We start from the raw sequence: 13,483 nt of genomic DNA on the forward strand, positions 1-13,483 counted from the left end.
AAGTTCGATATTTACTAGTGTACACTTCTTTTACTTTTTAAAAATAAATTTAGAGTGACCAATTTAGAGTGGCCAATCCACCTTACTCTGCACAAAGATTTGGAGGGGGGGGGGCGGAGAGACTCATGCAGACTCGGGAGAATGTGCAAACTCCATACGGACAGTGACCCAAGGCCGGAATCAAACCCGGGTCCTCACCGCCGTGAGGCAGCAGTGCTAACCACTGTGCCGCCGTGCCACCCAAAATGACCCTTCAGAACTTTCCAAAGTGCTCTTCAGCTCTGATGTACACTTCCAAAGAGAAACGAGTTTAATTGCTCAGGGGAATCCTGAAAAGTTCTGTAGGCGTTTTCAGCAGAACATTCATAGACCGCAAGTAAATGCTCCCATGGACAGGAGCTGAGCATTGTCCAATAATAATTGGCCTAGAATTTGCATCAGCTTGTACTGGGTACCTGAATGTGGAGATGCCGGCGTTGGACTGGGGTGAGCACAGTAAGAAGTCTTACAACATCAGGTTAAAGTCCAACAGGTTTGTTGAGGAAGGAGCTCTGAAAGCTAGTGATTTGAAACAAACCTGTTGGACTTTAACTGGGTACCTGAATGGAAGCCTTGAAGGACACAAAAGGAAAAAGGATAGTAATTAAATGTCATGATGTTTTCTAGAAACTAAAATACCGTTTTACATTGTAATGAGTGATTGGTGATTACATTGGTATAAATGTAAAATTGTATTTTTATGATTTCTTAGAACTACCAAAACTTATATACAGAGAATCTTTTTTTAAAATCTGTTAACCTTTTTTTAAAGATTACCGCTTGATGTCTGTTTGTTCCTAACTCTCACTGAATTGTTATTTCTTTTTAGGCTGTACAAATGTCTGCAAGAGAATAGGTAATTGTTAAATTTGCTTTTTGTCTTTTAAGCTGGCTCAATGGGCTCAGCAGGTCACAGATTCAATTTGGCCGATATCCTGTCTCACAATTACCAACCTCAGGAAGAGGAGGAGACGCCGGAGGCCGATAAATCATTTGAGGACCTGGAAAGGGTAAATTCATGTAAAAAAAACTTTAAAACTTTGAAATTCTGAATGACATAGATATGAGCCCTGTTGTGATCTTGTTCAGTAACTAGATGTGTGTGAGTGTCATCTATATGACTCTCAAAATGGTTGTAACATTTTGGGTGCAATCCACCGGCCACACTGCGCACGAAAAGCAGCTCTCCGCGGTGCAGCGTAGCGATAAAAGCTGGGAGACCACACTCCCGGGATCTACCCGGCTCCCAACACTTCGTGAGATCTAGCGTGATCTCCTGAGACGTTGTGATGTAAATCACGCGCATTGTAGGCGGGATCACTTTTTAAGTAAATCTGCAGATTAATACGAGGCAGCAAGCCTCACTTTAATGTGCAGATTCCTGAGGCACTCATTGCGTTTGATCAATCATCTTCGCCTCCGAGACCTCGGGCGAGTGGCGTTCAGTACTGGTCTGCACAAACGGGGACCAGACGGAATGGCACTCATGGGGGTCTCCCACTTTGGGCAGCGTGGTACCCTGGCACTGCTGGTGCCATCTGGGCACCCTGGCAGTGCCAGCCAGGCATCCTGGTAGAACCACCTGGGTGCCAGCCTGGCACTGGCAGGGGCACTGCCAGGGTACCGGTTTGGCACTGCCAAGGTGCCAAGCTGGCATTTTCCGAGTGCTGGCGATTAGACTGGGGTCCCCTCTGCAGGGGTTGGGGTGGTGCGGGGGGGGGATGGGGACCCGGGACCCATAGTACGTTGGGGCTTGGGGCTTGCTTCAGGGGCCTCGGAGATCAGGACGCCATTTAAAAATGGAGTCCCGATCTGTCACTACACTGAGGAGTCCTGGCGAGTGGAGCTCCTCAGTGCCAAAAACGGGGACTATGTGTGGCCTCGACTGTGCGTTCCCTGCTGAGGCCCCTTATTTAACGCGAGTGGCGTTGTGTAGCCATGTGATTTTCGGCGCTGCGACGCTGGGAAACATGCGGCTAAACGCACTCGCTATGGGACTTTGTTCCCATTTAGTTGAATCAAGGCCATCATTTTTGTTTCCATTCATCTGCCACTCTTTCCCCCCGGAATCATTTATAGCTACTGGGCAGATTTGGTACCGGTCAATGACTTGCATAATTTGTTGAATGTTAAAACAATGTATTTCTTTGATAATTGGAGGCGGGTAGAAGAATCTCCTAGATGTTCAGCATTGCAGTCAGCCAATCCAACTGCTGGCATGCAACGAAAGTGTACTCTGAATAATTGTCTATTTTGCACTAAAAAGGGAAACATCCAATAAGTTATTTTTCATTCATTCATTCGAGGTGGGTTTGGTTGGCAAGGTCAGCATTTATTGTCAATTCCTAATTGCCCTTGAGTTAAAGCTGAATGGCTTGCTGGGTCATTTCAAGAAGCAGTTAAGAATCAGCCACATTGTTGTGAGTCTAGAGTCACATGTAGGCCATGACAGGGTAAGGACGGCATTTGTTGCGTCTGGGATATTGGTGAACCTGCTGGGTTGTTGTGCTACACTGGTAGTTCTATGATCATCATTATTGATATTAAATAATTCCAGATTTATTTATTTATCTGAAATTAAATGCCCAGCTGCCGTATATTCAAACTCATTCTCTGAATCATTAGTCCAGACCTCTGGATTGCTAGTCCATTTACAACACCACAATGCTACTGCACTCCAGAAATTAATTAAGCTAATAACAAACAAATGGGATTCATAGTTAAAATATAGGCAACAAATAATTTAAATTAAGTACAGGGTGTATTTATTGTCAGTCATGGCGAGTGATGTGATTTCATCTAGTCTTGCCTTTTGTTGTTTCATCCTTTTACAGTGATTCATGAATGCTTATTTTAATTTCATTATACAGGAAAGTGATGTGCCTTTCGAAGAACTTTTAGCACTTTATGGTTATGAAGCATCTGACCCAATCTCGGAACATGAAAGCGAAGGCAGCTCACCCAGTGAGCTTGCCGATAACTTGCCGGATATGACTCTGGATAAGGTAATGATTGCTGAAGCTGTTAAGTTTTTTTCATTCTTTTTAAAGCAGTCAGCAATTGATGGCAACATTTATTTACACTTCCGCAATTCCGGAACCGTTAATGGGCTAGCACCGGCGCCACGTGGAACATGAGTGATAACAATGAAAAACAGTGTTCGATTAGCTGGGGTCGGGATTGGCACCCAAGAGGCTGGCAAGCTGCAGCCAAGTATTAGCACTGCACTGCCCACTGCCCCCACACACAGTCCTGCAAACAAGATGGCACTGGTTGCCCATCCTTTTAATGGGTCGGCTGGGCCAGACAGGACCTGGGAGGGGCGGCGGGGGGGACGACGACAACCGTACGACCCGTGGCAGTAAGTTCACTGGGCTGAAGTGGCGTGGTCACTGTCCATGTGGAGTTTGCACAGTCTCCCCATGTTTGTGTGGGTTTCACCCCCACAACCCAAAGATGTGCAGGTTAGGTGGATTAGGTGCGGAGTAGAGCGCACTGATGCTGCTGTCAAGGCACCGGAGCATGGTATTCTGTCGGATTCCCGGCACCGGCCACGATATTCAGCTCACCCGCCGTTCTCCGCCCTGCCTGTTTCCCGATTCCGTGTCGGCTGATGGAGAATTCTGCCCCTGGTTCAAAGCGATGATGGAAATGGACGGGGAAGTTTTTTATTCGTTACTGAGAAAATCTGGATCACTGACCAGAAAGAGTGTTTTTGTATAATGGGCACAATTAAAGTTCACATGCTATGATCAAACTCTTAAACATTTTTGATTGTAGTTCCCATGCCTGATTAATGTGGAATGGTGGTGAAGCTGCTGACTGCACCAAATGCCACCTTGTACAAAAAGGAACCTGTAGTTTCTCTGCCACTTCTCGTCCAACAGCTCTGCTGTTTTGGCATCAACTTTTCATGTTGTCACCATGGTTTCCTTTTAAATCTGCAATGGGAATGCAAGGCCTTACTTGACAATTTACACCATTTCTTACTTTTTTTGAGAAACACCATTTATAACATGTTTCTTGGAGTCTGCCTAAATGCCAGAAATGGCGGATAATAATTTCTCAGTTGTCTTATTATGTTGAAAATACCAACCGGCTGGAAAATGTAACCTGCACGTAAAATGATTTTTAAAAAAAATATATAGAATTCTGTGTTTGGGAGGAAGTGCTGAAAATTAACAGCGGACAGAATAGTTTTGATGGTGAAGACCTAAAACATTAACCCGCCTTTCAGGTGTCGCACTTTGGTAGTGGTTTTATTTTTAGACTTGCATAGCATCCAGCCACCTTTCATCAAAAAAGGAAGCCCTAAGTGCTTCATGTCTGGCAGTCAGTTTGGTTAGTCTTGCGATTGACATTCCGTTGACCTCTTGCAGTTTTTTCTTCTGACTCAATGCCTTGTGTTTCCTTGTATTGCTTTCTTGTAGTTTGGTCCCAGCAATATTTTGGCTTGCGTGATTGAGGGATCAGCAAGGAGTAATGCCAGTTTATTGCACAATTGGTATCAAGTTCAACAAATTCCACTAAATTAAACTTTCCAACATGGCATTTCAAATTGTGCCCTATTTACAAAGGCTGTTTCTTTCCAAGTAATCGATGAAAAATGTACGGTGGTGATTTTGTTTTCATCACTCGTCACAGTAAATTATAAAGTACGTTTGTAATTTTTTTATTCATCTGCAGAATGTGGGAGCATCTGTCAAAGCCAGTAATTGTTACTCATCCTTAATTACTCTTTGGAAGGTTGTGTTGAACAGGCATCCTGAGCTGCTGCAGTCCATGTGGTGAAGGTGTTCCTCCAGTGTTGTTAGGGAGAGAGCACCAGCATTTTGATGTATTTGATGCATTTCATTGTTAGAATGGTGTGTGGGCTAGGAGGAAAATTTGCAGGTGCCGTGTTCTACATACACTCTGTGCCCCTGTCCTGATAAGATGATAGAAGTCACGAATTTGGAAGGTGCTTTGAAAGAGCCTGGGTGAGTTGCTGCAGTGCATCTTGTAGATAGTACACGCTGCAGACCTGATGCTCTGTTGGTGGAGGGGGTGAATGTCGAAGGTGGTGGATGGCCTGCCAGTTGTGTAGGTTGCTTTGTATTGAATTTCTTGAGTGTCGGACCTGTGTTCCATCATGTTCCTAATTTGTGCGTTTTAAATGGTGGAAAGGCTTTGGAGTTGGGAGATCAGTCACTCAACACAGAATATCAAATCTCTGACTTGTTCTTGTGGTCACAGTATTTATAATCTTTATTTGTGTCACAGGTAGGCTCACACTAACACTGCAATGAAGTTACTGTGGAAATACCCTAGTCGCCACACTCCAATGCCTGTTCGGGTACACAGAGGGAGAATTCAGAATGTCCAATTCACCGAACAAGCACGTCTTTCGGGACTTGTGGGAGGAAACCGGAGCACCCGGAGGAAACCCACACACACACGGAGAATGTGCAGACTCCGCACAGACAGTGACCCAAGCCAGGATTGTGGCTGGTCCCGTTAAATGTCTGGTTCATGGTGACACTCAAGTTGTTAGTGGTGGGGAGTTGTACGATGTTAATGTCATTGAATGTCACTGAAGGTGGTTAGACGTTTTCCTGTTGGGAGATGGCTGTCGCCATCTACTTGGGTGGTGCAAATGTTACTTGCCTGTTATTGTTCAGGTCTTCCTGCAAAACTGCTGAATGTCTAAATAAACGATAAACCCCTGCCTTTGTTGACAGGAACAAATCGCTAAAGATCTTCTTTCTGGAGAAGAGGAGGAAGAAACACAGTCTTCAGCAGATGATTTGACTCCGTCAGTCACTTCCCATGACGCATCTGATTTATTTCCCCACCCTCTGAGATGTAAGTTCTATACGGTGATGGTTTACAAGTTCCTTATGAAATGAAATGAAATGAAAATCGCTTATTGTCACAAGTAGGCTTCAAATGAAGTTACTGCGAAAAGCATTCCGGCACCTGTTCGGGGAGGGTGGTACGGGAATTGAACCGTGCTGCTGGCCTGCCTCGGTCTGCTTTCAAAGCCAGCGATTTAGCTCTGTGCTAAACTGCCCCTATGGATGGGGAAGGCTGCCTAACCTGTTTTAATTCATTCATCCAGAGCAACTCTGCACTCCCATTGCTCTATCTGTTGTTTGTTAAATTATTCCATGGTTTTCGCTTCTACCTTTCTGCCTGAAAGTCCATTTCAGGTGTCGATCACTTTGCTTTAATGTTATCAATCTCAAAGTTACATTTGAACCTATGTTTTCTTAATCATAACTTCTACTTTTTTTATTACCATCCTTTGGGGAAGCAATTAATTAAATTTGGCCGAGTGCAACTTGTACATCAGGGCGGAGAAAGGCAACATGATCTCACAGTGCAAATAATTTGGGAAAATCTTTCAATCTGCATTATTCATCCCTGGTTGGTTATATTCCATGTATGACCGTTGACTGTAGCAACACAAGAACCACATTGGTAACATATTCCGGATAGGGGAGATCAATGGATCATCTCCTACTGCCCATTCCGATTTTTTGGCTTCTTTTCTTTCTAATGGTGAGTTCTCCCAGTGAGCCAGAGAAGACACAGCCAGAGTGAGGCACAGCGAAGAGTGAGTTTGGGAATTTGAAGCTAGGTGGGAATTGAATCGTTAAGACTGTTCCTTTTTAAATTTCAGGAATTTAAATTAATCTAGAATTGTGCAGTGAAGATTAACAAGGGACTTCCCCACCCACTCACATAACTGGTTGGCAGTTAAGTGTCAGTCACCTTAAGCTACTTTGATCTAAAAGCAGGTGGAGGGGGGGAGTCAACTCAGGCCAATTTAAAAAGAGCAACTTTAACTCACTCCAAGTGAGTTCTCCTAGTGAGCCAAAGAAGAGACAGCCAGAGTGAGGCACAGCGAAGAGTGAATTTGGGAATTTGAAGCTGGGTGGGGAGGAGGTGCTTTTTATCCCTGGAAAGTAACCGGTAAGTAGTTTTTCTTTTCATTTGTCTTTATTTATTTTTTTCTTTCGATTTTGGGAATTGTAGTTGTTATAAGTTAACCTAAGGTTTAAGTCATGGCAGGAGATCCCAGACCCGTGTCATGCTCCTAGTGCGCGATTTTGGAGCTCAGGGACACGTCCACTGACCCTGGCTCCTTCACGTGCAAGAGGCGTGTCCAGCTGCAGCTCCCGTTAGACCGCTTGATGGCTCTGGAGCTGCGGATGGACTCACTTTGGAGCATCCGCGATGCTGAGGATGTCGTGGATAGCATGTTTAGCGAGTTGGTCACACCAACTACAAATTACTGAGGGAGATAGAAAATGGGTGACCAAAAGACAGAGCAAGAGTAGGAAGGCAGTGCGGTCATCTCCCTGCAAAACAGATATACCGCTTTGGATATTGTTGAGGGAGATGGCTCACCAGGGGAAAGCAGCAGCAGCCAGGTTCATGGCACGGTGGCTGGCTCTGCTGCACAGGAGGGCAGGAAGAAGAATGGCAGGGCTATATTGATAGGGGACTCAATTGGGAGGGTAATAGACAGGCGGTTCTGCGGACGCAATCGAGACTCCAGGATGGTGTGTTGCCTCCCTGGTGCAAGGGTCAAGGATGTCTCGGAGTGGCTGCAGGACATTCTGGGGGAGGGAGGGTGAACAGTCAGCTGTCGTGGTTCACATAGACACCAACGATATAGGTAAAAAACGGGATGAGGTCCTACAAGCTGAATTCAAGGAGTTAGGAGTTAAACTAAAAAGTAGGACCTCAAAGATAGTAATCTCAGGATTGCTACCAGTGCCATGGGCTAGTCAGAGTAGGAATGTCAGGATAGATAGGATGAATACGTGGCTCGAGAGATGGTGCAAGATGGAGGGATTCAAATTCCTGGGGCATTAGAACCGGTTCTGGGGGAGGTGGGACCAGTACAAACCAGACGGTCTGCACCTGGGCAGGAATGGAACAGATGTCCTGGTGGGGGGGGGGTTTGCTGGTGCTGTTGGGGAGGGTTTAAACTAATGTGGCAGGGGGATGGGAACCGAGGTCAGAGGGAAGTAAAACTGGGCCAGAAACAAAAAGCAGTAAGGGAGTAAGTATAAGGCAGAGAAGCCATAGTCAAAAATCAACAAGGGCCATAGTACAGGGTACAATGACTGAGGAGAGTGTGAAAAGGGAGGTGGCCAATGCAGGATTGAGGGTGTTGTACCTAAATGCGCGCAGTATACGGAACAAGGTAAATGAGTTTGTTGCGCACATTGAAATTGCCCGGTACGATGTTGTGGGCATCACAGAGACGTGGCTGCAAGGGGATCAGGGCTTGGATCTAAATATCCAAGGATATATGTCCTATCGAAAGGACAGGCAGATGGGAAAAGGGGGCGGGGTTGCATTGTTAGTAAGGAATGAAGTTAAATCGATAGCAAGGAGCGATATGGGATCAGAAGGCATAGAAATGAAATGAAAATCGCTTATTGTCACAAGTAGGCTTCAAATGAAATTACTGTGAAAAGCCCCTAGTCGCCACATTCCGGCGCCTGTTCGGGGAGGCTGGTACGGGAATTGAACCGTGCTGCTGGCCTGCCTTGGTCTGCTTTAAAAGCCAGCTATTTAGCCCTGTGCTAAACCAGCATAGAATCTCTGTGGGTAGAGTTAAAGAATCACAAAGGTAAAAAGACCCTGATGGGAGTTATGTACAGGCCCGCTAGCAGTAGTCAGGATGTGGGGCAGAAAATAAATCAGGAGATAGAAAAGGCATGTAAAAAAGGTAATATTACAATAATCATGGGTCCTTCAATATGCAGATTGACTGGGAAAATCAGGTTGGTAGTGGATCCCAATAAATGGAATTTGTGGAATGTCTAAGAGATGGGTTTTTTGGAGCAGTTTGTGCCAGAGCCTACTAGGGAACAGGCAATTCTGGATTTGGTGATGTGTAATGAGGCAGGCTTGATTAGGAACTTAAGGTGAAGGAACCCTTAGGGAGCAGTGACCACAATATGACAGAATTTACCCTGCAGTTTGAGAGGGAGAAGCTGGAATCAGATGTAACGGTATTACAATTAAATAAGGGTAACTACAAAGACATGAGGGAGGAGCTGGCCAGAGTTGATTGGAAAAGGAGCCTAGCAGGGAAGACAGTGGAACAGCAATGGCAGGAGTTTTTGGGGGTTATTAGGGAGGCACAACAGAAATTCATCCCAAGGAGGAGGAAACATGCTAAGGGGAGGACAAGGCATCCATGGCTGACGAGGGATGCCAAGGACAGCAAGAAGGCGAAAGAAAAAGCAGAAAAGCGGCGAGGATTAGTGGGAAACCAGAGGATTGGGAAGCCTTTAAAAGCGAACAGAGGACAACTATAAAAGCAGTAGGGGGGGAGAAGATGAAGTATGAGTGCAAGCTAGCTCATAATATAAAAGAAGATAGGAAGAGATTTTTTCAATATATAAAAGGTAAGAGAGAGGCAAAAATAGACATTGGACCACTAGAACATTTGGCTGTAAAAGTAATAAGAGGAAACAAAGAAATGGCAGACGAACTGAATAGTTACTTTGCATCAGTCTTCACGGTGGAAGACACCAGTGGGAAGCCAGAGCTCCAGGAGAACCAGGGGGCAGAGGTGAATGCAGTGACCATTACTAAGGAGAAGGTTCTGGGGAAACTGAAAGGTCTGAAGGTGGATAAGTCACCTGAACCGGATGGACTACACCCCAGGGTCCTAAAAGAGATAGCTGAGGAAATTGTGGAGGCATTAGTGATGATCTTTCAGGAATCACTGGAGGCAGAAAGGGTCCCAGTGGACTGGAAGGTGGCTAATGTAACACCACTGTTTAAGAAGGAAGGGAAGCAAGTGAAGGGAATGGGCAACTATAGGCCGGTTAGCCTGACTTCGGTCATTGCTAAGATTTTAGAGTCTGTTATTAAAGATGAGATCGCGAAGCACTTGGAAGTGCATTGTAAATTAGGACTGAGTCAACACGGCTTTGTCAAAGGGAGGTTGTGTCTGACAAATCTGTTAGACGTCTTTGAGAAGGTAACAAGGAAGTTAGACAAAGGAGAACCAGTGGACGTGATTTATTTAGATTTCCAGAAGGCCTTTGACAAGGTGCCGCATAGGAGACTGTTAAATAAGTTAAGAGCTCATGGTGTTCAGGGTAAGATCCTGGCAGAGGATTGGCTGACTTGCAGAAGGCAGAGAAGAACCTTCAGAACCTTCTCCTTAGTAATGGTCACTGCATTCACCTCTGCCCCCTGGTTCTCCCGGAGCTCTGGCTTCCCACTGGTGTCTTCCACCGTGAAGACTGATGCAAAGTAACTATTCAGTTTGTCTGCCATTTCTTTGTTTCCTATTATTACTTTTACAGCCAAGTGTTCTAGTGGTCCAATGTCTATTTTTGCCTCTCTCTTACCTTTTATATATTGAAAAAATCTATATCTAAGGAAGGATGTGCTGGCCTTGGAAAAGGTCCAGAGGAGATTCACAAGAATGATCCCTGGAATGAAGAACTTGTCGTATGAGGAACATTTGAGGACTCTGGGTCTGTACTCGTTGGAGTTTAGAAGGATGAGAGGGAATCTTATTGAAACTTGCAAGATACTGCGAGGCTTGGATAGAGTGGACGTGGGGAGGATGTTTCCACTTGTAGGAAAAACTAGAACCAGAGGACACCATCTCAGACTAAAGGGATGATCCTTTAAAACAGAGATGAGGAGGAATTTCTTCAGCCAGAGGGTGGTGAATCTGTGGAACTCTTTGCCGCAGAAGGCTGAGGAGGCCAATTCACTGAGTGTCTTTAAGACAGAGATAGATAGGTTCTTGATTAATAAGGGGATCAGGGGTTATGGGGAGAAGGCAGGAGAATGGGAATGAGAAAATATCAGCCATGATTGAATGGCGGAGCAGACTCGATGGGCCAAGTAGCCTAATTCTGCTCCTATGTCTTATGGTCTAATGAAACTTCCCAACGAGTCTGCACCGACCCTCTGACATCAGCCCAACATCAGCAAAACTAAGGAACTGGTCATTGACTTCAGGAAGCGAAGTATCATACACACTCCCGTCTGCATCAATAGTGTCGAGGTGGAGATAGTTGACAGCTTCAAACATCATCACCAACAATCTGTCCTGGTCCACCGACATCAGCGCTATGACCAAGAAAGCACAACAGCGCCTATACGTCCTCAGGAAACTAAGGAAATTTGGCATGTTCACATTGACTCTTACCAATTTTTACAGATGCACCATAGAAAGCATCCTATCTGGCCGAATCACAGCCTGGTATGGCAACTGCTCGGCCCAAGGCCGTAAGAAACTTCAGAGTCGTGAACACAGCCAGTCCATCACACGAACCTGCCTCCCATCCATTGACTCTGTCTACAACTCCCGCTGCCTTGGAAACAGAGGCAGAAGAATCAAAGGCCCTCCCACCCAGGTTATTCTCTCTTCCAATTTCTTCCATCGGGCAGGAGATACAAAAGTCTGAGCACACACCAACAGATTCAAAAACAGCTTCTTCCCCGCTGTTAGCAGACTCCTGAATGACCTTATGAACTGAACTGATCTCTTCACACACCTTCTCTACTGAGTAGTACTACACTCCTGTATGCTTCACCCGATGCCTGTGCCTATGTATTTACATTGTGTATTTATGTATGTCCTATGTTTTATTTCATGTATGGAACGATATGTCTGGACTGTATGCAGAACAATACTTTTCACTGTTCCTCGGTACATATGACAATAAATCCAATCCAATCACTCTCCTGCCCTATCCCTGTAACCCCACCTAACCTGCGCATCTTTGGACTGTGGGAGGAAACCGGAGCACCCAGAGGAAACCCACGCAGACACAGGATGCAAACTCCACACAGTCACCTAAGGCCAGAAATGAACCCGGGTCCCTGGCACTGTGAGGCGGCAATGCTAACCACTGTGTCACCCTAACATTTTAATAACCATAAATCCGTTACAGATCTTGGGAATGAAATCTCATTTAAAAGTTTCCGTTCAACATCCTATGGTGATAGTTAGTTCCATATATTGACTATCCCTTTCTCTTAAAAAAAAATTGAATTTATGCAGCTTAACTCTAAAATTCTGTACAATGCAAGCAAGTGGGACAATTTTCTGCAACTTCAAAAAAAGAAATTCCACTTCATATTCTTTTCTGGCGGAAGAAACGTCTCAGTTGACAACTACATCACCCGGGCCTCTTTAAGTTTTGGTATTGTAGCCTTGTTGAGTGCTCTCAGATTAGCTCGATATCTGTTCTGAGATAAGCAACCAACCGGGTCAGTGTATTCCAGATGTGCTCTTAATAAGACCATGTCCAGGGCAGCACTGTGTCGCAGTGGTTAGCACTGCTGCCTCACTGGGCTGAGGCCCCAGGTTCAATCCCAGCTCTGGGTCACTGTCTGGGTGGAGTTTGCACATTCTCCCCGAGTTTGTCCGGGTTTCGCCCCCACAACCCAAAAGATGTGCAGGGTAGGTGGATTGGCCACGCTAAATTGGAAAAATGAATTGGCTGCTCTTTTTTTTTAAATAATAATTTTTTTTTTTAAAAGACCATGTCCAATTTTTATAACCAATACTTTCAATTTATGTCATGACATTATAAAAACTTACCCGATGAAGGAGCTGTGATCCGAAAACTAGTGATTCGAAACAAACCTGTTGGACTTTAACCTGGTGTCACAGATTATCATAGAAGTTACAGTGCAGAAGGAGGCCATTCAGCCCATCGAGTCTGCACCGGCTCTTGGAAAGAGCACCCTACCCAAGGTCAACACCTCCACCCTATCCCCATAACCCAGTAACCCCACCCAACACTAAGGGCAATTTTGGACACTAAGGGCAATTTATCATGGCCAATCCACCGAATCTGCACGTCTTTGGACTGTGGGAGGAAACCGGATCACCCGGAGGAAACCCACGCACACACGGGGAGGATGTGCAGACTCCGCACAGACAGTGACCCAGCGGGGAATCGAACCTGGGACCCTGGAGCTGTGAAGCAATTGTGCTATCCACAACGCTCCCGTGCTGCCCAAGTCGTAAGACTTCTTCCTGTGCCAACCCCAGTCCAACGCCGGCATCTCCACATCATTATGAATTTAAGATAATTAAGTTGCGTAATGTTCACCCAGTTTGAAATACATGAATGATCTGTAGTTCTGACATGGCCACGAAAGATTAAAGACGAAGGATGAAAATTAAAAGAGGGATTTGACCAGATCAATGAAGTTTGGAGCAGGTGCATGAAGGAAACAGGTCAACATACATAAGAACCTAAGAACTAGAAGCAGGAGTAGGCCATCTGGCCCCTCGAGCCTGCTCCACCATTCAATGAGATCATGGCTGATCTTTTGTGGACTCAGCTCCACTTTCCGGCCCGAACACCATAACCCTTAATCCCTTTATTCTTCAAAAAACTATCTATCTTTATCTTAAAAACATTTAATGAAGTAGCCTCTACTGCTT

At 45.3% G+C, this 13,483-nt stretch overlaps 1 protein-coding gene across 5 annotated transcripts in view; it reads left to right on the forward strand.

The window, feature by feature from the left end:
* The window catches only part of LOC140394918 (mesoderm induction early response protein 2-like), a 105,641-nt gene that overhangs the window by 21,160 nt on the left and 70,998 nt on the right, over positions 1 to 13,483 (forward strand). For all 5 annotated transcript variants that reach the window (XM_072482106.1, XM_072482108.1, XM_072482105.1 and 2 more), the window contains exons 3-5: positions 928 to 1,049; positions 2,910 to 3,044; positions 5,760 to 5,883. In XM_072482106.1, coding sequence (XP_072338207.1) covers positions 928 to 1,049; positions 2,910 to 3,044; positions 5,760 to 5,883 — 381 coding nt within the window. The remainder of the gene's footprint in view (positions 1 to 927; positions 1,050 to 2,909; positions 3,045 to 5,759; positions 5,884 to 13,483) is intronic.

The sequence above is a fragment of the Scyliorhinus torazame genome, chromosome 18 (assembly GCF_047496885.1).
Source record: "Scyliorhinus torazame isolate Kashiwa2021f chromosome 18, sScyTor2.1, whole genome shotgun sequence".
Classification (NCBI taxonomy): domain Eukaryota; kingdom Metazoa; phylum Chordata; class Chondrichthyes; order Carcharhiniformes; family Scyliorhinidae; genus Scyliorhinus; species Scyliorhinus torazame.